The sequence below is a fragment of the Oryx dammah genome, unplaced genomic scaffold, assembly GCF_014754425.2.
Source record: "Oryx dammah isolate SB20612 unplaced genomic scaffold, SCBI_Odam_1.1 HiC_scaffold_28, whole genome shotgun sequence".
In the NCBI taxonomy this organism is placed as follows: Eukaryota; Metazoa; Chordata; class Mammalia; order Artiodactyla; family Bovidae; genus Oryx; species Oryx dammah.
Genome location: NW_024070212.1, coordinates 74781442 through 74806409, shown reverse-complemented (window position 1 = coordinate 74806409; position 24968 = coordinate 74781442). Strand labels below are relative to the sequence as shown.

The 24968-nt window shown below is 38.4% G+C and overlaps 1 protein-coding gene across 1 annotated transcript; it reads right to left on the bottom strand.

Moving 5' to 3' along the window:
* Positions 1 to 1609: 1609 nt before the first annotated feature.
* RPE65 (retinoid isomerohydrolase RPE65) lies at positions 1610 to 23700 on the bottom strand. Its single transcript, XM_040232608.1, has 14 exons — positions 23690 to 23700; positions 22449 to 22531; positions 21107 to 21257; positions 19545 to 19652; positions 19300 to 19441; positions 12552 to 12699; positions 11073 to 11154; positions 10702 to 10834; positions 10458 to 10597; positions 9655 to 9784; positions 3709 to 3823; positions 3516 to 3610; positions 3298 to 3409; positions 1610 to 2013 (listed from the first exon to the last, which is right to left on the bottom strand). Exons 1-14 carry the CDS (start codon positions 23698 to 23700, stop codon positions 1862 to 1864), a joined length of 1602 nt encoding a protein of 533 aa, XP_040088542.1. The 3' UTR covers positions 1610 to 1861.
* Positions 23701 to 24968: the final 1268 nt, after the last annotated feature.

Genomic DNA, 24968 nt, shown 5'->3' with positions numbered 1-24968 from the left:
TCAGGTTACTTAATTTTTTCAATTTGAATTTCTGAGTTAATCCTTCCTGCTTGACTTAAATCTCCTTTATCCTAATTTGAGTTTTTAAAACTCATGTTCCATCTTTGCACTTGTAAAGCAGCTCCTAAGCCTTTTTGGTATAATATCAGCAATGATTATATAGACAATCCAGTTGGTGAAAATGTATTGACAGAATGTTCCTTTAGTCAGATGTGCCTCTCTCCCTTCTTAGCACTATGGCTATCTCCACAGAGCACAGAGCTCAAAGTGGGATCTTCCAACTGGAGAAGCAGGCATAAAGAACTGCCAGACTTTCCTGTGGAAAAGGAATGGGAAGAAGGCAGGGGCTGACTGGCAAGTGTGGAAAGTGACAGTATTAGGAATTCTCTTAAATTTAGAGACTTAAATAAGCAGAAAACTTGGTAATTATTCAGTAATTTATTTTTTGCATTTTTAAAATAAATGTATGAATAGCTTTCTTTGTGGAATTAAGTTCATGTGCCATATCTAGAGACAAAATCCAGCAGATTGATGTTTATCTACAGTCACATATTCCATGTTATTTTATGGCATTTTTCTTTTTATTTTTTTTGAGATATCTAGGTTTACCTAGGAATTACTCCCAAAGAAATAATGATTACAATAAAAATCCACACGTGGGAAATGATGGAAAAGACCAGTATTTGTGCTTAGATGAGCTTTGCATGATTTTACCTTATAATTTCTGCTTTTTTTGGTTGCAATTTTAGATTTTATTTGAAAAGTATATTTTAATGAGTACTTATAATCTTAAAAAATGAGTTTGAATTTTATCTAAATAAAGAAATCAAATGGATGCATCAAGTACCCAAGTCAGTCTGTTCCTTCAAGCTGTTTTTACTTAGTCAAACAGGATTAAGATATAGAATAAAAATTTTTGTCAATCTTCATTTTTTTTTGCAACATGTATCTCAGAAAAGAATAATTTTAAAAACAAAAGTGCTTAAACTATATTCATATCTGAATGTTAATGACAGTATTTTCTCTTTTTTCACTTTCTCTTCAGTCAGGTGCACAGTGCTTAAATGTAATTAAGCAGAAGAGGCAACAAAGTATAACCCCCCCACATTATTATCCCCATAATCTGATTTTAAACAGCAATTATGTTTGTAAGTATTTTATGCTATTAAAAAAATAGTCACTACTATATGTAATTGCTTTGATGTTATATAAGTTTCTAATAGATAACATAATCTCTGAGAAGTTATTTGGTTGAGAGCCCTCAGTGAATTAGAAACAGGCTTTTTTACTGTGAAATCAGAAATAGTAATAATTGCCTACATTAAATGGAAATATTAAAGTTTAAACCATGAGAATCTTTGAAAATAATACATATGTGCATACAATGATTGTCTTAGATCAAAGTCCCTGGTTTGAGAAGTGTGATTTGACATTTAGTAACTAAGCCTTTTTCCAAGATGCTGCCTTGACACAGCAAAGCCATATACATATCAGCTGTAGAGTACTTTGGCCTTTAAATGTTAAAAAGTAATAGGAGAAGATAGGTGCCTAAAATATACTTTTATAATAGGAATGAAAAACAGTTTAATAAATTCACATTCATTTTCTATTTGATTGTAAATATATAAAGAGTTTTTAGTTATGATGTGCCTGTCTCACAAAGTATGATTATCTAAATAAGCACTTTTTAAAAGGAATTCCTTACTCAACTCTGTGCTTTCTGTAAAATACTGCAAAACGGTGTGCACCTGCAAGTTAAAACCCTTATAGACAGCAGGCTAAAGCTAAACAGAATTTGATTGCAGACCTAACTATGTTTTTCTGTGTTTTGTCACCAGAAACATATCATGCTAGAATGTGCTCAGGATTTTTTGAACAGTCCATGAAAGGTGACAGGGATGTTAATCTCCACTTCAGCCCTGGCAACTTCACTCAAGTCCTTGGCATTCAGAATCAGAAGATAAGCAGGCTTTTGTCCTGCCCCAGGGCTCACCACCACACTCAGAACTACACCTGTTAATGAGAAGTTAATAAGGCAGTGTTGAATTAAAAAAAAAAAAAGCCCAGAGCCATAGATTAAATATCATTGAAATAATACAGGAGACATTACACTCACAAATAAAGAAAACCAGATGACATGATAGCTTGTTCTGACTCTTCTGTCACCTGGCTGTGTGGCAACCATGCAAGTGAAAGTGTTAGTTGCTCAGTCATGTCTGACTCTTTGCGACCCCATGGACTGTAGGCTGCTAGGTTCCTCTGTCCATGGAATTCTCCTAGCAAGAGTACTCTCTTGCATCGCAGGCAGATTCTCTACCACCTGAGTCACCAGCAAAGTCCATGGCAACCATGAGAGGGATGTTAAATTTTTCAAGTCCCCTAGACTATAAGCTCCAGGAAGGGAGTGACACTGTCCTTCTTGCCCACCATTGTATCCTGATAGCCTACCACAATGGTTAGAACACAGTAAATATTCATTGAATTCTTATTTAATGAATGTTTCTGTGTTTTTATTTGTGTACCTGCTCTACTTATTGCAAAAAATGTTGTGACAATCAAATGAAACATATATTAAAGACTTTGAAAACAGTCAGGTATATTATTTCTACAATTTCCAAGACCTAGCTTGGATGCTTACTTCTATCAAACAAAATGGGAACAAACTTTTTGCAGTTTTGACTCAATGCACTGCAAATGTAAAAATCACTTAGTGTAAAATGGCTCTAAAACTCTTTATTCTATTCATTTCTCTGTGGTCTCCTATATTTTAAACCCAGAGAGTATCACCTACCCCGCTGTCCCAGCTTTGTAGTTGAGTGTATCTGAATTGCTGTTTTATAGACTGTTGCTCTGGATCCCCTTCTAGCCTCAGCTTACTAAAAAGAAAGACTAGAACCAGAATCTCAAAGCCTCATTCTCTTGGATCAGTTAGAATATTCAGTTTCCCTCCTTAGAACCCTATTTCTTTTCAGAAATGTATCTATGTCAGGAAAGGCAAAACCTAGATAGCATCCTGCTCCTTCTTCCTTCTCGTCTCCATCTAGAGCAGATACTGATATTCCATCGTGACACCCAATGGTGCTCTAAGCATTTTTCCAACAGTACCTAATGAAACCTGGCCATAAGATAAAACTTTTTTTCAAACATATTTACATTCTTTAGTGCTGTTCTATTCAATAGCAGGAAGGATTATTTCTGAACATTTGGAAATAATCAACATAACTGCTCTCCTAGTGAATTAACTATATGAACTCCAATGAGAAGAGAGGGTTCAGACACATCTATTACTCTCATTACCGTCATCTTCCTCCAAGGCATCTGGGTGAGAAACAAAGATAGGTTCTGAGGGGTATGAATCAGGCTCTTGCCATACCCAGGTTTCTTTAGTTTTGACGTTCAGCTTACAGAGCTGCTTATAAGAAAGAAAAATTAGTCAATAAATTAGTCAATATGCTTTACTTGACTTACAAATGATTCAAAGTACTGTTCGAATATTAGGAAGAGGAATTAATTACCCTGTCTGGAACAAAGTGATTCAAGCCAAGTCCATATGCATATGTGTAAGGTTTCCCACCATACTTCTGGTAATTGATTTGAGGAAACTCAAATGCTACAAAATAAAAAACATGCTTAAAAAAACTCAATTACTCTCTCGGAGGGGAACATTTTGTTCTCTCACATGTGAAGTTTTTTCCTATACCATCTCACCTTGGCGAGGCCCTGAAAAGAGAACCTCAGGTTCCAGCCAGATGGTCTCGTCACTGCACAGAATTGCAGTGGCAGTTGTGTTGGGGAGTGTGACTAAATTCTTGCCTGTGTCAGCCTAAGAAAGAGGATAATAGAAACCTCAGTGAGCAAGGAATAAAATCAAGCAGCCATGAGAACAGTTTCCAAGTTTAGTTTCCTGAGTTCTTCATTTCTTAAGTCAACATGTAGAAGAGTCAGTACAGAAAACTCTAGAAGGGAGAGACGAAGAACACGACTGAGAAAGCTGCCCATGTCCATGTCAGTCACTGACTGTGTATCACTGGGAAAGTCAGAGATATATAAAAGAAATATAACCTCGTAGTCTTCTCATCTGTGAAATGAGACTGATCTCAAAGAACATATAGGGCCATATAGGCCCATATAGGGCCCTGAGGATGTGGTTCTGGGAAAAGAAGTATTTTGCTTCACAGTAACAAAGACTTCAACCTCTAGGTATCCATACAACGTTTATCTCCTTTAAAGTTAGCTATATTTTGATTTTATTGGAAAAATATCATATCCTTATGTTGTCAAAAAAGAAAAATGAAAAAACTTCTGGACCTGATGTTTTCTAAGATCTCTTGATACCGAAATTGCCCCCACATCATTTTTCAGATTATATTATGAAAGGAATGAATATCATGAGCTCTTCAAAGAACATATGCATTTAGTTTTGCATTAAATACCTGGTTTGTACTAGACTCTATTCTAGGCATTTGTGATATTTCAGAGAACAGAGTTCCTATTGTTATGGAGTTTACATTCTAATTTGGAAAACTATAAATATAGATAAAGTGTTTAGTATACCATGAGTGTGGAGAGAAAAACAGAGCAGAGTATGGGGGATCAGGAGTGTGAAGGGTAAGTGATTTATAATTTGAGTAGGTAGTCAGGGTGGGCTTCACTGATAAGGTGATATTTGGGGTAAAACTTGTAGGAGATGAAGGAAGCAATGTAGATATCTGGGGAAGAGCATTTAAGCAGAGAAAACAAATTGCAAAGGCGTGAGGCAGGAGTATTGTCAAGGGTGCTTGAAGAGCATTAAGGAGACCAGGTTGGCTGTGCTGACTGAGCTGGGGGGAGAACACAGGAGAGGGGGGTAGAGGGGTATAATGGGGTCAGACTGGTTAGAGCCTGATGGGTCATTGTGAGGACTTAGGTTTTTCTTGTGAGCAAGAGATGAGCAGAAGAGTTTGCAAGGCTATGATTTATTTTTAAAAGAATCAGTCTGGCTGCTCTGTCAAGATCCCTTTAAGAATAGGGGATATGCAGGTGTGAAATCAGGAAAACCAGTCTGTCTTGTAGTAGTCTAGTCAAAGGAAAACAATGGTTCAGACTGGGCTAGTAGCACTGAAGTTAGTGAGGAATGGAAGGCAGAGCAGAGGATTTCCTGATAGGTAAGATACTGGATAGGGAACAGGCATGAAATTAAGTGAGAAGTCAGGATGGCTCCAAGGTTTGGGGCCCAAATAGTTAAAAGTTGGAGCTGTCACAATAAAGATGGGGATTACTGAAGGCGGGATAAAGATTTTGGTAGGGGAAGAGGAGAAGTTTGAGTTTTGTCTTATTAAACTTGAGATGTTTACTGAACATCAAAATAAAGACTTAGCATTGGCAATAACATACAAGAATCTTGAGTTAAAAGGAAAGTTGGAAGTGGAAGTGCAGGTTGATTTAAGGCATGAGTCTTTACAAAGGAGTGAAAGTACAAATAGAAGCAGGACAAAGGGGTGAGTCCTGCTGCCCTCCAACATTAAAGGGGCCACAAGACAGGAAAGAAGGGATAAATGGAGGGGCAAGAAGAGTCAAGAGAAGGATTTTATAAGAAGGCAAAATAACAGCATGATATGCATGAGTTAAAGGAAACAGGAGGAGAGTGAGATATATGACAGAATGGGAGAGTTGTAGAATAATGTCCTGGAGGGGGTGAGGAAGGATGGGAAAGACTAGTTCTGAATAAGATGAGGGATAATTCAGTATGAGGACAGATGCTGGTGGGTGGGTAGATGTGGTGGCAGGAGTCTACATTCTTTTCTGATTTCTTTCATTTGTTTAGTAAAAGAGGAAACAGAGCCATTAATTGAGTATGAGTGTGGAGGTGGGATGTGTTAGAAGTTTGAAAGAGGAGGGTGTGAAATGCTTAACTAGGAAAATGAAGTTGGGAAATGTTGCAGTAAGGTTTGTGGTCATATATTTAAAAATGGGCCAATTAACACAATTGTGTATTTTTAGCACTTGATTTGAGCCTTACAGGTACAAGCATGGAGTGGGTGGAGAGTTGAATTTAACTAGGATTTATGACTTTGACAAATAAATTCTATAAAGTAAGAAAGTGGCAAGAGAAATGAGGATCTACTCAAAGGGGTGATTACAGTGATCATGAAATTTTAACTGAATAAGTCTTCAGGGGAGTAAGAGATGGTGAGCAGCTTCAATAGATTGGAGGTTCTGGTGGGAATTGTAATAGGGTTGGTAATCTTGAAAGGAAAGTCAGAATGTGTCCTGTATGAACCAAGGTTATGATGGAAGCACAGTCAAAGGTAATAGCAAGGTCAATTGTATGACTTGGGAAGTGAGTGGCTGAGTTAGAATGGAAGACAGGATCAGTGGAAGATGTCAAGGAACTGAGGCCAGGCTGTTGGAAGAATCATCTATGATGTGTATACTGAAATCACTGACAGTCGGAAGTAGATCAGGGAGGGGAGTGTGACACTGAACCAAAAGAAGAGGGAGTGGTGATTGGTACATGAAAACAATAATGAAGGGTTATAAATTTATATAAATGTACACATACCACTTGGGTATATAATTAGTTGAAGTGAGATTTGAAACTGAAAGATTTTAAGGGTGGGCAGAAGGAACAATGGTTTGGAAGCAGCAAAGTGGAACAAGTGTTCCAACTCCAGGCCCGGTGGTACAAGGGCTGGAGGAGAAACTGCTACCCCTGGAAACTGCTGCTGAAGAGACCAGTGTCCTAGAGAGTGTCAGATTTTTTGGTAAAAGAGATAAGACGGAAGGAACCTTCTGAGTAGAGGATAGATGGAATTTTTCTGGTGATGTGCAATGAACTAAAAGGAAATAGTGAAAGATTTTCAGAATTGGGAAGACATAGGAGGTGAGGAACGGATCTTGTAAGATTCCATGAAGTGTGACTTCAAGGCTCTTCATGGTGATGTTGGGAAGCAGAGAGCAGCATGTGTGTATATATACATATTGATATATGACTACCTAAAGGTGGCAAAATAAAGAAAATTTTATATATGTCTCTCTCTCTCTCTCCATACAGAAGACCTGGAAATAACAATTGATCCAACATAGTGAGTCCTTATGATTTGTAGCATTGTATGAATTAAGAAAAAAAATACAATTAGTTCAAATGTTGATGTTGAACACTTTACGTATGGGACTGTAACTTTAACGATTTTACTCTGTTGTATCTTATTTTTTCTATTATTAAATTCAGGCTTTTTAATGTAAGAGATCTGTAACATCATCTTTGCTTTCCAAACCAGCACCTCCTTTTCACTCTCCCTCTCACTATTTTTCTTTTTAAAACAGATGTGTTTATCCTCTGATACTGCAAACTCACTTCTGAGAGTCTATCCTATTGCTATATCTGCATATACATAAAAGAACATACATACAAAGTTATTCCTTGTGACATTATCTGTAACAGTCAAAAAATGGAAATGGCTTGCTCAGCAGTGAGGGACTGCAGCATATTCGTAAAAAAGTACACTGTGTGGTTGAAGAAAGTAAGATCTTCAATATATATTTTAAAATGAAAATAAGCAAGGAATAAAAATGTGGATATAGAAAGCTACTTTTTGTGTAAAAAGTGGGAATAATAATTCTATATATTGGCATTTTTTTATATTTTCATAAACAAACAAATGCAAAGGAAAGACATTAAAAGTTACACATAGAAGTGAAGAGGAATGGTATGGAATGGATGCAGAAAGAGGTTGGAGTGACACTTTCAGTGCAAACTTTTTTAGATTATTTTGATTTTCTGACCAATTAAATGCACTGCCTATTCAAAAATAAGAAAGATATATTTAAAAATATCACCATCATTTCAATCACTAAACCTGAAGCTTTAGTCATCTTATACTCTTTCCCTTCCTTAGTCCTTCCTTCATTTTTTTAATCTCTTCTTTCTCTAATTTATGATCTAGTTTTCTCTTCATTGCCAAACTTTAAAAGTACAGGCTATAGTAATTGCTACCACATTGTCACTGTGGCTTGAAACCTGATTTCTGCCTCTCTCCCTATTCTCCTAGAGGTCACTAAATCTGGGTTTTGGCTCCTTTTTTCAGCTTCATGTTTTTCAGCTTGCCTATACATAGCAGTGGACATCAATGAAACCCTCTCTTGCTTTGTCAATGTGGCATTTTCCTCTCTTAGTTGTAACTAGGACCCTTTAGTGATTTTTATTTTCCTTCTTTTTCTGACTCCTCTTTTCCTACCACTTTCTGCCCATGGGTGTTTCCCCAACTTATGTGCATGGCTATCTTTTCTTTCAACATTTTCTGGCTGTCAAGTTCTTCATTTTTAAAAATCAGCAAATTTGTAAGTTTCTTTTAGAATTCTTACTCCAAAGTATGAACTTTTGCTGCTAGCAATGTCTATCCTCATATATTTGATCATCATTTCAATGCCGATAACTATTAGCTCTTTTCTTCTAACCCTGCTTTGTGTCACAAGGACCTGCCCTTCCACATGAAAGCCTACCAGATATCTTCATGAAGATGTTGTTGATGCTGCTCTTGTAATTCTCATCAACAACAATAAGATCAGCAGATTCTTTAACTGTCTGAGCCACCAGGAAAGCCCAGATAAAGAAAAGGGGACGTGAAAAGACTAAATGTCTTGCCCCAAATCACACACTAGAAAGCTGGAAGCCCCGGTCAACCTGTGTTTGTCTTCAAGTCAGCCCTTTTACTCATTATTACCCTTTCCTCCTAGTTCTACAGTTCATGTTTATCTCCTAATTTGCTCTGCCTATTGCATTTCCTATGTCCAAAGGTATCAACACTCTAGACACATAGGGTTTTGCATGTCTAAGACTTAATTCATTCTGCCATCCAGTCAAATGTAGGATCCTTTTAATTCTATCTGTAGGAATGCTCACTTTTGTCTTTCTGTCGCTACTACCACTACATTTCTCTGGCACTTGAGTAATTTAAATCGTCTACAGTCACAGGTCCCTGTCTTTCTCCTTCACTTCCAATACTACTTACGCATGACACAGCCTTATTTTAGAAAATCAAAACAGCAAATGACCTAGTTATTATTTAGCCCAATTTATTTAGGTTTCAGAACGGGCAACTGAACTTTGGGGTAACTTGCTCATTGAGAGACTTGCTCAGGGAAGCTGGACATTTAGCCGGAGAGACAACTAGAAGAGTCAGTACACTTTATTTATACCCAGTTCACCAACTCTGAAAATGGCTTTCTTCTATTCAAAATCCTTAACTCCCTACCACCTGCCAAATAAAATGCAAACCTTTTACCCTAGCCTAAAAGCCTTCAAAGATTACCAACCTATTGTTTTAAGTTATTTTCGCACACTTATCCCACTGTTTTTGTTTATGTTCTAACCAGTTAGATTGCAATCAGTTTTTTGTTTTTTATCAATCAGTTTTTAAAAAGATTTTGTAGAAAAAAGAAAAACAGGTTGAGAGTGAAAACTGGTTTTCACTTTGACTCTTCACAACTGGATTTTGCTAATTCATGAGCTTCGGTTTCATTTATAAAATGAGGGGAATTGAATTTGCTAATTTTTAAAGTCCCTTCCAGTTCAGAAATTTTGAGCCTTTATGTATAAACACACAGCAGGAGAAAAAATCCTGAGAAAGATGAAACATTCTTGTTATATCTGAAATCTATGTAGAGGGTGGTTACCTTGTCAATATTCAAAGGAAGCACGTATCTCCTAACTTCAGGCTGAGGAGCCTTTCTGGCATTTTTTTTCACCTCTTCCCAGTTCTCTCGTAAATTGGCTAAATATAAATAATTATAAACAAATTCAAATCTGCAAAAATAAGAAGTCAAACATGAGGACAGACAATTACAAAAATTTTAGAGACATGATGCATGTCTTTTAAAAGCACAAATGCCTGTCTCTTCTTTAGTCTCCAATCTAGAAACTCCTAAAGACTCAGGTATACTGCAGCCACTTCTGCCCGCTCCGGGTGGAGAAAAGAATCCTGCTTCATGGATACGTTTAAAAACAGCAGCCTTTGAAACTTTCTGCTCTGTTTCTCTATCACCATTCTGTCTGTGTCTTCAGGGGCTACTGTCTCTTTTAGTGACTTGCTGTTCTGAAGAAAGCATGTCTGTCTTTTTTTTAAAAAAAATCAAACCCAGAGCAGATGCAGTTTAAGGCTCCTCAAACGATCTTGTTAAATTTGGGGGAAATTAAGTTTAAGTTCACTAATCAAGTCATAGAATCTTTTATTTTCAGGTCTGTTTCATGGACCTGAGCAGTTTTCAATCATTAACCATGGTTTTTAGGTTCAGTTTGTGTTTCTGATTACCTAAACTCCCTACAGCTTTTAAAATCATATTTTGTGACTTAAGCATACTTTTAAAAGATATAACTCAGATTAAATATTCAAAGCAGTATCTCTGAAAACAAACAAACAAACCTGATTTCCAGGAGCAACTGGAGATGTAACATTTATCCATTCAATTTACTCTCTTACCCTTTCCAGCAACAGAGATCCACAATCAGAAACTCATGGTCTTCATAGGTATTGATGTGATGAAAGAGGTTAAAAGGAGAGGTCCTGTATTTATTATTGATATACTTTTTTCTTTTTTTGTCAGCAATATGAAGCCAAACCTAAAAGTGAGAGTATTTTGATGCATTTAAAAAGAAAAAATGTATGCATTATGAAACACATATTCTTTGGAATCATAAACCTGACAAATAAATGTAAAACTTACCCCCATGGTTTCATTGGACTCAAAACAATCCATGTAGTTGGCTCCCCAAAGACTCCATGAAGAAAGAAACTTGAACAGATTAATTTTGACTGGTGTCTCCACAAAAACAATATAGTTGGGAGTCAAACCAAAACTGTTCAGAAACAGAAATAAACTTGTGAGTGGGAAGGGTTGATGCTCAGACCACAAAGAAATATGTACACATGAGGTATGCTCAGTTATATGAATCAACAGTGCCTACATGAAATTAATTACATTTAAATTTAGGTTTCTGCAAGAAAATGTCATGATCAGGACTGGTATCAAAGGTAGGCAAAGCAGATCTTTAAACTTGAGTTTTCCTGAAGATTCATAGCAGGCCTTCGAGTTACCTATGGACGTAAGATGGCTTGAATCGGTCACTGCAGGGGAATTGTACAACGATCTCTGACTTGCTTATTGGATCTTCCTTGTCTGAAATAAAGTGGTTTTAAAAGGCTGTGGAACAGCCTCTTTTTTTTAAATACAAAGCATTTAGAACAGCTTATGCGAGCAAAGAAATACATTTTCAGATCTTGATTTTTTAAAGAGTTTATTTCCATTTTCTCAGTCACTGGCATTTCTGAGGGAAATTTCATGTGGAGCTGCAATCACCCAGGAAAATCCAAATAGCAGCAGATTTGGAAAGTACACTCAAACAGTGTGTGGTAGGTAGAGTATAGTGGAGTCACATCTTACTAACTGAAGGTGGGTTCTAAGTCAAGGGAGTAGGCAAAACTTTAGTATGGTCAAAGTGACTTTTATAATCTCTTAAATTAGCTGTAAAGTTATAGAATATGTGGTTTTGTTGTTTGTGGGTGCTAAGTCCCTTTAGTCATGTCCGATTCTGTGCGGCCCTATGGACTGTAGCCCATAAAGCTCCTCTGTCCATGGGATTATCCAGGGAAGAATACTGGAGTGGGTTGCCAGACCCAGGGATCAAACCTCTGTCTCTTATGTCTCCTGCATTGGCATATACCACTAGTGCCACCTGGGAAGCCCTTTCTGTGTCAATAGCCCTGTACAATAATTCTTAAGCACATTAAAGTTTATTTGCTACTAAGGCAGTGTCTTTAAACCTTAGTGTACACCAGAAATACATAAAGAGCTTCTGAAAATACTGAGCATGGGCCCACCCTCAAAGTTACTCATTCAGTCTACCTCAGGTGGGGCTTGAGATTTGTATTTCTAACAGGTTTCCAGGTGATGCTGCTGGTCCAGGATCTAAACTTCACAAATTATACTAAGCAAAAACTAAATAAAAATCTGTATATACTCAAATAATTCTATTAACAAGATCAATATCAAATTTCTTGCAATGAATGGAGGATGAATGTAGAATTCTAAAGAGTACTCTCTTCTGTTTTAGCATTCTTTCTCTATAGTCTATATGTGAGTTAAAAGGTTTTGTTTGTAGTTTTGAGAATTAAATACATATAAAATACTGAATACACTTTCATATACTAACACATATGTTTGTTTAAAATCTTAATTGTGTCTGGTACATGGATAAGTGCTTAACAACTATTTGCTTGATTTGAATCTAAGTTTTATATGATCAAAGTCACATATATACTACATCTTTGAAACACTGTAGAACAGAACATGGCCACATGCTTTTTGTATTTTCAATTTGTTATTTCCTACTATGGTGCTATTGGGTATTTGTTCCTTGGTAGGGTGAGGATGAGGATAGTTTTCTGAAAATCTGAAAGTAATTTAACAGTCCATATAGTGCAGTCCTCATATTTCTGATCTGACATCTTGTATTTCCAGTAATTTTCTCACATTATAGATACTTGTTTTAAGAAGAATCAAAGTGGTAAACTGACCTGCTTGTAGTGGTGGGATCTTTACAATATTGTAGGCAATTGAAAAATTTTTCCCAAAGCAATTACCAATGTTGTAAACAGTCCCATCATTTTCAATGTGGGGGTGAGCAGTGGCTCCATTAACTGAGACATAGTTGCAAAGGTCAACCTATGGAAGGAAAAGAGATGTCACCCATGTTAAGAGAAAAACTGTATTGTATCTTTGGTCCCTCAATCTGACCTCACCATGACCATTTGCACCTTTACCCTAAGTGCACTTTCTCTTTCCTTCTATCTCTCTGGGGTCCTACTTTCTTTCAAACCTGTGGATGTTGCAACTTTAGTGCAAAGCTCTTCTCTGACCCCCACATTGACCCTTCATGCCTTTGAAATTTTTAAGTTCTCTCTGACTGTGTTCTTCTGTTGATGTAGACCATGCATTTCTCTGGTTGGTTATTTTCCTTTTGTATATACAAGCTGTCCTCAAACAGTGATAAATTTTAATCCTGAAACATCTTTACATTTTCCTTATTGAATTACATTGAACTGCATGTTGAAGTTATTAATTTTCATTTTATAAAAATACAAATTTTGTATGATAAAACCTAAATACCAATCCAGTGTCTTACATGTAAAGGAATTTGGAACTGAAAGAAACCTCAGAATTCTAGTATAGAAAGTCTTAACATAGACTTCAGGGGAACCATGAATTCCTGGAATTAATGGAAACTTCTGAAGACATGATTCAGTACTTCAGTTGAATTTGGATTCTTATAAAAAATTCAAAACCATAAATCTATCACAAACCTCTCAATTTACATAAGGAGAACTTGAGGAGTCAGAGAAGTTAAGTGACTTGTCAAAAGATGCAGTGCCCTAGAATTTCTGCTTGGGACCTACTTGGTAAAGATTTATTGAATAAATAATCCATGATTATATATTTGTCTAACCAAAGTGCTTTCTATTTGATTAAGAGAAAATGTTTTAAAGCTTAGGGAGTTTTTAGCACGCTCATTTAAATATCAGGCAAGACGTTCATTCACTCAGTCATTTGTCAAGTACTCGCTGGGCTTCTATTATATGCCAGACGCTGTGTCAGTGTCTAGGAAAACAGAGACAGTCCTTGCTTTTCAAAATTTCAGTATTGACTGGCAGTATCCAATACTGTAGCCACATGTAGCAATCTAAATGTAAGTTAATCATAATTAGACAGAACTTCACATTCAGTTCCTCAGTCACATTAGCCACATCCATGTACTCAACAGCACTTGGACAATGTAGATATAGAAATGTTGTAGAAAGTTCCATTGACAGCACTGTACTAGACAACTGATTGGTTCAAGACTGAGAAAGGAGTACATCAGGGCTGTCTGCTGTCACCCTATATGCTGAGCATATCATGAGAAATACCGGGCTGATAAGTTACAAGCCGGAATTAAGATAGGTGGGAGAAACATCAACAATCTCAGATATGTGGATGATGCTACTATAATGGCAGAAAGCAAAGAGGGACTAAAAAGCCTGTTAATGAGGGTGAAGGAGGAGAGTGGAAGAGCCAACTTAAGACTAAACATTAAAAAAAACTAAGATCACGGCATCTGGCCCCATTACTGCATGGCAAATAGAAGGGGAAAAGGTGGAAGTAGTGACGGATTTCCTCTTCTTGGGCTCCAAAATCACTGCAGATCGTGACTACAGCCATGAAATCAGAAGACAGTTGCTTCATGGCAGGAAAGCGATGACAGACCTAGACAGTGAGTTGAAAAGCAGAAATGTGATTCTGTTGACAAAGGTCCTTATAGTCAAGGCTATGGTCTTCCCAGTGGTCACATACAGTTGTGAGAGCTGGACCATAAAGAAGGCAGAATGCCAAAGAATTGATGCCTTCAAACTGTGGTGCTGGAGAGGACTCCTGAAAGCTCCTTGGACAGCAAGATCAAACCAGTCAATCTTAAGGGAGATCGACCCTGAATACTCCCTGGAAGGACTGATGCTGGAGCTGAAGCTCCAGTATTTTGCTTATCTGACAGGAACAGATGACTCATTGGACAAGTCCCTGATTCTGGGAAAGACTGAGGGCAGAAGAAGAGGGTGTCAGAGGATGAGATGGCTAGACAGCATCACTGATGCAATGAACATGAACTTGGGCAAACTCTGGGAGACGGTGATGACAGGGAGGCCTGGCATGCTGCAGTCCGTGGGGTCGTAAAGAGTCAGACATGACTAGGTGACTGAACAACAACACTAGAACAATGAACTGGAATAAGTGTAGTAAGTGCAAAACCATATCTATAAAGAAAAGCCATTTAACCCAAACTGGGAGATCAGGCAGGGCTTCCCAAGGGCGATGACTCCAACTCATGTTGAAAGATGAGTAAAAGTCAGTCAGATGCAGAATGATAACAATGTGTTCTAGGAAGCAGGAACCTTGCTGTAAAGGCATAGAGTTGTAAATAGTGAATGCTGCTTAGGGAAGTCTAGTCATTCAGCATGGCTGTGGTGAAGAGCACACATGGAAAAGGAGAAATAAAAATGGGCCAGCCACAAAGGTCTGTGTTTTAACTATATCTTGGAAACTGTGGGTGCACTAGATGGAACAGCACATTTATACTTGCATTTTAGAAAAAAAATTACTTCTACTGAATTAAGGAAGTTGCATTTAAGGGAATCAGTCTAGAGGCAAAGGTACTTGTTAGCAGGCTATTTCAGTCATGGTAAACAAATAAACAAAAAACCCTCAAAATTTTAAAACTACATTTTTATATGAAGTTAGGGTATAGTGCTGCTCACAATGAAACTTAACTTCTAATAAAGTCTATTCTGGAGCCATACCATGAGCTTCACACTTCCAGTTAAGTTACCATGGCAATCTGATATACTGTCAAAGTCAAATGAGTAGTTTAGAAATTTAGTTTCAGAACTTCTCTAAACTTCACACACACTCATATGTGGTTACAAACATACATCTAAACCAAGAAAAAGCTGTTGAGAATATGTCAAACCTTAGTAAACAGACCGTGGGATTATAAATCAGCCTGTAGTATTGAGACCCAGTGTTGTGACTACTTTCCTTTCTATTCCTATTACCCTCAGTTTCTCCTTCTGGTCTTCAGTTTCACTAGCTGGTCTCCTAGTTCTTTTGCCCTCCCATACAGCTTATGCATAGCTTCCAGATTAAATAACCTAAAGCTTTGCTATACCACTTCTCTGAACAAAAACTTTCAGTAGTTTACCATCAACCAAACAACTTATTCCAAATTTTTGTCCATTATTCAAACTTATAGTTTCACTCTACCCTTGACATGGCATGCTCTGATCACTAGTTTGCACCTAGGAATGCTTTTGTCCCCTAGCGGGGAAGTTGGAAATGTTGGGGAGCATTTGGGGTTCGTGCAATGATTGAGGGCATGTCTAGTGTTTAGTGGGTGAGACCAGGAATGTCAAACTTCTGCAATAGATGAGACAGTCCCCATAACGATGAAGTGCCACCTGCCCAATGCCAATGCCACCTCCATTGAGAAATACTGCAATTCTAGCCAAAAATATATATATATATATTCTTTATTCTCCAGTTTCCCACCTCTATTTGTTTGGTCATGGTACTTCCTGTATCTGAAATGTTTTCCCAAATTCAATGAAGTTTTCCCTTCCCTCTAATTTCCAACTCAAAATCTTCCTTGATCTGCCCCACTTCACACCCTTCAACACTGCTAGAAGTAATCTTTATATGCACTTCCATAGAAGGATTCCTTTTGTGAAAGGACTTACTATATTCTGTGTTCTATTATAGTTAGTTCAGTTCAGTTCAGTCGCTCAGTCATGTCCGACTCTTTGCGACCCCATGAATCGCAGCACGCCAGGCCTCCCTGTCCAACTCCCGGACTTCACTCAGACTCATGTCCATCGAGTCAGTGATGCCATCCAGCCATCTCATCCTCTGTCGTCCCCCCTTCTCCTCCTGCCCCCAATCCCTCCCAGCATCAGAGTCTTTTCCAATGAGTTAGCTCTTCCCATCAGGTGGCCAAAGTACTGGAGTTTCAGCTTCAGCGTCATTACCTCCAAAGAAATCCCAGGGCTGATCTCCTTCAGAATGCACTGGTTGGATCTCCTTGCAGGCCAAGGGACTCTCAAGAGTCTTCTCCAACACCACACTTCAAAAGCATCAATTCTTTGGTGCTCAGCTTTCTTCACAGTCCAACTCTCACATCCATACATGACTACAGGAAAAACCATAGCCTTGACTAGACGGACCTTTGTTGGCAAAGTAATGTCTCTGCTTTTCAATATGCTATCTAGGTTGGTCATAACTTTTCTTCCAAGGAGTCAGCGTCTTTTAATTTCATGGCTGCAGTCACCATCTGCAGTGGTTTTGGAGCCCCCCAAAATAAAGTCTGACACTGTTTCCACTGTTTACCCATCTATTTCCCATGAAGTGATGGGACCACATGCCATGATCTTCGTTTTCTGAATGTTGAGCTTTAAGCCAACTTTTTCTCTGCTCTTTCACTTTCATCTAGAAGCTTTTTAGTTCCTCTTCACTTTCTGCCATAAGGGTGGTGTCATCTGCATATCTGAGGTCATTGATATTTCTCCTGGCAATCTTGATTCCAGCTTGTGCTTCTTCCAACCCAGCGTTTCTCATGATGTACTCTGCATAGAAGTTAAATAATCACGGTGACAATATACAGCCTTGACAGACTCCTTTTCCTATTTGGAACCAGTCAGTTGTTCCATGTCCAGTTCTAACTGTTGCTTCCTGAGGTGCATATAGGTTTCTCAAGAGGCAGGTTAGGTGGTCTGGTATTCCCATCTCTTTCAGAATTTTCCACAGTTTATTGTGATCCACACAGTCAAAGGCTTTGGCATAGTCAAGAAAGCAGAAATAGATGTTTTTCTGGAACTCTCTTGCTTTTTAGATGATCCAGCGGATGTTGGCAATTTGATCTCTGGTTCCTCTGCCTTTTCTAAAACCAGCTTGAACATCTGGAAGTTCACGGTTCATGTATTGCTGAAGCCTGGCTTGGAGAATTTGGAGTATTACTTTACTAGCGTGTGAGATGAGTGCAATTGTGTGGTAGTCTGAGCATTCTTTGGCATTGCCTTTCTTTGGGATTGGAATGAAAACTGACCTTTTCCAGTCCTGTGGCCACTGCTGAGTTTTCCAAATTTGCTGGCATATTGAGTGCATATTGATTTAGGTCAGGTATGATCTAAATCAAATCCCTTATGATTATACAGTGGAAGTGAGAAATGGATTTAAGGGACTAGATCTGATAGAGTGCCTGATGAACTATGGACAGAGGTTTGTGACATTGCACAGGAGACAGGGTTTAAGACCATCCCCATGGAAAAGAAATGAAAAAAAGCAAAATGGCTGTCTGAAGAGGCCTTTCAAATAGCTGTGAAAAGAAGAGAAGTGAAAAGCCAAAGAGAAAGGAAAGATATAAGCATCTGAATGCAGAGTTCCAAAGAATAGCAGGAGAAGATAAGAAAGCCTTCTTCAGCGATCAATGCAAAGAAATCGAGGAAAACAATAGAATGGGAATGACTAGAGATCTCTTCAAGAAAATTAGAGATACCAAGGGAACATTTCATGCAAAGATGGGCTCGATAAAGGACAGAAATGGTATGGACCTAATAGAAGCAGAAGATATTAAGAAGAGGTGGCAAGAATACACAGAACTGTACAAAGAAGATCTTCAAGACCAAGATAATCACGATGGTGTGATCACTCACCTAGAGCCAGACATCCTGGAATGTAAAGTCAAGTGGGCCTTAGAAAACATCACTATGAACAAAGCTAGTGGAAGTGATGGAATTCCAGTGGAGCTATTTCAAATCCTGAAAGATGATGCTGTGGAAGTGCTGCACTCTATTATAGTTAAGTAATATATTAATTGATTTCTCCACTTAGATGTTAAGTGTTCTGAAAGTAAGAATGATGCCTTGAAAACACTGGGATGACCCAGAGGGATGGTATGGGGAGGGAGAGGGGAGGGGGGTTCAGGATGGGGAACACGTGTACAACTGTGGCAAGTTCATGTTGATATATGGCAAAACCAATATAATATTCTAAAGTAATTAGCCTCCAATTAAATAAATTTATAATAAAAATAAAATAAATTAATTAAAAAATAAATTCACAAAGCACAAAAAAGAACGAAAACAGCTGCAACTTAATAAACATTGGTTGAAAATGTAGATCTGTTTTACTGAATGCTGCACTGAGACTGCCTCATATCTCAGCAAAATTTATCACTTTCTAATATTGCTCACATGTTTCTTTATGCTTTTTCATTTAAGGTATGGCTTTTATTTCTAACAAGAAGTTCTATAGGAAGGTGTAAAATTGGTGCAACACACTTTCCTAGAACCATGAATTTAATCTCTTCAATATTAAATGTGCCAGTTCCATGCTAGCCTATAAAAACCACGAAGAGCAGGGACCATGTTGTCTTACTCCTTGATGTATCTTTTGCTTCTAGCATACATTCTGGTACATGGAAGGGACTTAATACTTGTGTCACAAATAAATATGTTAGGCATTTTATACAGTTTTCCTCTAATTCACACAATAAATATTTAAAATTTCACAAATGAGAAGAAAATTCTGCCTTATGTCACATCGCTAGTAGTTGATGACAAAGCAGGGATTTGAAACTTAATCTATCTGGCTCTCATATTCTTCCAAACAAAATGTACAGTGGACTTAATTCTAAGGTACAAATTCTAAATTCCTAAGCAATATCTTTTGAGGACTGTGTCCTACCTGCTTAATTGTTTCCAAGGTCTCAGGATTAATCTTTGTAATGAAGTTGGTCTCTGTGCAGGCATAGTAATCTTCCCCCACTGGGTAGATATTAACAAGGGCATTGTCAGTAACCTCCACTCCTCGGAAGTAAGAAAAAAACCTGTAGAAGCAAATGGATTTTTTAGTCCAGTAACTTTCAAGCCATGAGAGAAAAATGGCTGATGTAAAATGTCTTTAATAACATGCAATTGGGTTTCAGAAACCTGGAAAATATATTCTTGCAGGGATCTGGGAAAGCACAGGTGCCAAATTCTGTTATGACGATCCTTTTCTCAGTCATTGCCCGTACGTAAGCATCAGTGCGGATGAACCTGAAGGACATTGAGACATGGGAAATGCCACAGAGAAGGGGAATTAGTGTAGTCCCTGGGGAGCATAGAAGGTCATCCTATGTGCCCTTATCAAGAATCATAAATTCACAACATGGAGAATGAAGAGTCAGGTCACTTTCTTGGGGTGACTGAAGGAGAAGGAGACAATGTGCCATGAGCTTCAATTATAAACTTCACAGTGACAGATGAGAAATCAAGGCTCAGAGAAGCTAATGATCGGTGTATATGGCCTGAGCCATAAAATATGATTTTTCCATATCATACTACATAGTCCCATGGATAATTCAAATTGGGCCTCTGACTTCCTGTACCCTATGACTCACAAGCCTACACTGAGCAGGGAGGTATAGAACATGGTATGCTGAATTAGATTTCCTTCAATCTTCCTTATATTCCTCTAGTGTTTTTCTTTAATTTAAAATTTTATTTTGCTACTTTTAAAAGTAGATATTTTTGAATCCAGTCTCTTACACAGGCAGACCTCCTCAACCATATCCCAGACTAGACAGCATACGTTGCCTAGGGTTTCTCATGTGGAGAGCCAATTAAAATTTGATTTTGTACTTTTGTGAAGAGGAAAAAGTACCAAGGTCTTTAGAAGGCTTTCTCTGACCTCCAAAATAAGCTTTCATAGCTAAATTTTTGCTTGACTTGATCTGTTTCTCTTCTAAAACAGTCCAAGTTATCCCAACCACTTCAAGACTCCATTTATTCTTATTTTTGTTGTCTCTTCAGAATGCCTGAAATCTGTGGTGATCAACAAAGCCACTAACAGGCCTGAATATTAAAACATAAAACAAAGTATTTATTGTGCTAATGAGTCTTTGTAATGAAGTTGGAGCGATGGCTTAGGGCCTCAAGCCTTTTAGCAACCATCTCCTGTTTTTAGAAAACTTATTCCTGGTATTATTATGACATATTTGGTCCTTGCCTGCTCTGTGACACCCCCTCCCTCCTTCCCATTGGCCTTTCTGATTACAAAAAAGGAAAGAAATCAAGCGATACATGGTCTAATAATAATAAAATGACTATTATTATTATTATTAAATGCTTCTGATGGACTAAGCACTGTGTTCTCATTTTATCCTTGTAATAAACTCTGAAGTAAATTCTTTTACTTCTCCCATTTTTATAGATGACAAAACAAGTAGAAATTAACAACTTGCCAAAGGGCACCCACCTAGGCAAATGGTATCTAGGGCATATAGGATTTGATGCCAGGCCTGTCAGACCCCAAAGCCCTAGTTCTTTGCTGTTTCTTTATCCTGTCCTATAGCTCCCAGGTGTCCATGCAGACTCATGACCCAGGAGGATTCTGAGTGGAGGTGGGTATAAAGTCTCCTCTTGGGTTCAGGAGGTTAAAAAGAACATGCAAGGAGGAGCTGAGCTAGGCCCCAACCCTAGGAAGGGGAATGGAACCTAGTGTTCTTTACCTTCTGTGGTATGTGACATGTCCTTCTTTAAAGTCAAACTTGTGCAGGAGGGCTTGCCCATCAAACAGGTGGTAAAATGGTTCCGATCCAACTTCAAAGAGTCCTGGCCCACATCGAAGGAGACTGCCGGTCAGCCAGAGGGGGATCCTGCCTGTGAGGAAAGTGAGACACAGAATCTTGTTTCTTATACCTGCTCTTCTCACCCCTGGTAAGGAGCAGTGATTATATAAGCCATCTGGATAGGCAGCCTTTTACTTCTAAAGCTGGCAGTGATTTCCATTCCCAGCTCTCACGCGGGGTAGCTCTCAGGAAATGCCTGCTGGCTGACTCTCCTTTTTCTAGGGAACCAAGGGTGGGAAATGTGGCAGCATCTCTGAGTTTAAACAAAAGGTTGGAAGGAGACAGGGAAGAACATCGGGAATGGAACGGGATTCTCCATCTAAGAGATTTTCCCAGCTACCCATACATTTGCATTTTTACCATCTTACTTTTAAGAAAAAATTTCAAATTTCTTGATACAGGAGGGAAGGATTGATTAGAAGTAGAGATCAAGATACTAAAAAAAAAGATGTGAAACAATTTCTGTGAAACAATAGGAAATTGGCTTTTTAAAATATAGAGCTAAATTCCTTTGAGAATATGGGCTATTGTCCAGATAAAGGTCACCTTGCTGTAGCAGAAAGTACACAGGGCTGTCAGAGACCTGGATTCTACTTTAGGATTTGCTGTGTGCTATCTCTGGGCCTCAGTGTATTTCTCTGCAAAATGAGGGACACACAATAAAGGTTTTAAGGCCATTCAGTCTAAACAAGTTGTGCCCTTTGGTCCTTGAATGTACAGCATATGGCAGTATTTGTTTAATCCTTGCCAACTCTCCAACCTGAAATGTATTATTTCATACAGCTCAGTTTCAGCAGTCCACTTTATACAGATTTATATTTCTGATAAAAATTTGAAAAGAAGACATGGCTCACCTAAAAGACACACCATTAATTTGATTGCTTGCATCTAGACTGTTAACATCAGAATCTAGTTGAGAAAGAGCATTGGGTTCATCTTTCTATTTTCTAGAAGAGGCAATTGGGAGGAGACAGTTTAAAGATGACAAAGGTATAGTCCCAGTAGTTAATGAATTCCAGTTAGGTAGCATTTTTAAAATATATATTTTAGAAAAGTAAAGAAAAGAGGAAATGGGTTCTTGGTATAAAAAGCCCAAATCTCCAGATTTCTCTCTTTGTAGCCCATAGGGGAACCTATGCTGAGAGATGCTAATGAATAAGGAGATGGCAAAGAGAGATCGCAACAAAAAAGAGAAGATGACTTCAAGAAAGCTGAGACCAACCTGTAACATGGGCTGTGAGCGGTGAGGATAGTTCCTCCACAGTTTCAAACAGTTTCTTGTAACCACCAGCTGGATGTTCAACTCTGAAATGGTGGAATAAAGAGGAAGAAGTTCATGTGGAATCTCAAGGAGTCCATGGAGACAGAGGCAGAGCTCCAGAAGAAAAGATGCCCTCTACTCAATGCTGGTGTGTACTGCCAGTCTAGCTGGAGCTGAGAGTACAATGTTTTGGGAGGAGATACGGTGGTGGTGGTAGAAACTGGGGAAGGGTGACAGGGTGGCAGAAATGTATCACGTTGGCAGAGGCCCAGGTTGGTTTTTCTCTTTTGATGACAAGGAAAATGACCTCCCTTTTAATATTACAGTGGACTTGCCTTCCACAGTTTTCCCATATTTCTGAGAAGTCAACAAATCCCATTATCATTGTCACTTCTCTTCCTGACCAAGTCCTTCCCACAGAATTATCCTACCCTGTCAGTACCCTCAGCTTACTGCATCATTCATTCTCTTGACTCCCAGACAGTCTCATTCCTCTCCCTCTTATGAACTGGGAGACCACAGGTTTTGGGGTCAAGACCTCATCCTTTGCTATTCATGCATATTATACCATCATCTCTTCCCACTGTCTTATTTCATCACCAATATCCAAGAGCTTCACTACATTTTAAAAGTAGTCAGACAAGAATATTTAGGTCATATATACATATATATATTTTAATGTTCTTCCTTCTCACTTTGGCTCATTATATAACTTCTTAGAGTGAGAGCTCTGACAAGACTGCCTAATTTAGGCACTTATCTTTTATTAAGGATTTACTATGTGCCACATACCATCAAAAGGAATTTATATGCTCTTCATTCATTTAAATATCACAGCACCAAAATGAGGTAAGTATTACTTATCCTATATATGGAAAAGCCTAGACTTTAAAAAGTAATTTGCCTAAGATAACACAGTTAGGAAATGACTGGACAAGAAGTAGAACCCAGGTCTGCCTCATTGAATCTTCATGCTCACTACTGCTTCCAAGGCCCATTCCAAGCCATAAAATCCCACTGTAACTTAGACCTGACTTCTAGATATTTGCTTCAACATGTATGTAGGAAGAAACAAACTCTCCCACCAAGACCCAAGGCTTTTCCTAAATGGATCCTCAGTTGTCTTCAGGAGTTCTTGAAATAGCTCATTTACCATCAACGCACTAAGGCATTAATAAAAAAAATCTCCCAGAGATACTTACTGGATGGACATTTTCTCTTCGTAGAGGATTGAGAGTTCTGGCACCAACTGTGGAGTGAGGAAGCAAGTCCTCAGCCAGGGGCCTTTATATGCCTTCTAAATCTCCCTGAAAGGAGCGGTGGCTTTGGGAACCTGTTCCCACCCCCTCAGCTGAGAGAGGGAAAACAGAAGTGGCTTTCAGCACTCAGATACTCCTGATACTTGAGCATTAATTTGGGCTGGCTGCTCGCTTAATTGTTTTTTGGCCATCTTCCAGAGACCTCAATCCTTCCCAAAGAGAACAAGAAGTGGATTAGAAAGAAAGGAGTTGTGTGGGAGTGGCTAGCATCAGGCCTGAGCTGATCCATGTCACCCCACCGGAATCTGGTATCCTTCTCTGGTGCCTACCTCTCTCTTCCTCTATGCCCTCATCTTTACCCTCATTCACTATTCTTTCACTTACTTATTTTTGAAAATATCTGTTACTCATTGTCTATGGAGCAGGCATGGATAAGCTATCTCTGTCTTCACAGATCTTGTATGTCTGCAAGAATGATAAGAAACTAACAAGCCATTCTATAAAATTTTATCAGCGCTATGATTAGAGAAGTATGGAGTGTTACAGAAGCACACTGCAGTACCTCTCACCCTCTCTGGTCACCTTTTTGACCCCTTTCAGGGACCATTTCTGACCAGGCTGAGGAATTCAGCTGTGTTCTTTTGATGTGCTGCACATGAACCCCTTATGATATCCTTGCTTTTCACTAAAGCTTGCCTGAACTCCACGTTACCTTCCTATTCCTTGGTACATGTGCTGCACTCAGAAAGTAAATAGCAATATTCCATTCATATTTCCACACTCTTTTTACTAAGCCTCAATAGTTTGTCAGCACAAACATGGTACTATCCAAAAGGCTCCCCAGGAACATACAAGATATATGCTATACCAGCTGATAACTTTAACATTTTTAAGAAACTCATTAACTTATTAAACTGTTAAACTCATTAAACTATTTAACTCATTTCAATATTAATAAGTGGTTAGGCTACTTATCCTCAAGATCTTCAACAAACCTATAGAGCAGTGTATCTGAGCACTCTCCAAGATAGGTGACAAAACCTTACTTTCCCAGCATGTTTTGCACTGAAGATTCAGGCATGTGACCTGGACTCCATCAATCAGAGGCAAGGGCAGAAGTCTCAGTGGTACAGTGCCCAAGATCAGGGGTATCTCTATTCATCCAAGGCATCGTGGTGTGGAACCATTCTACAGTGGGGCCTGGAGCATTATCACTGGCCTG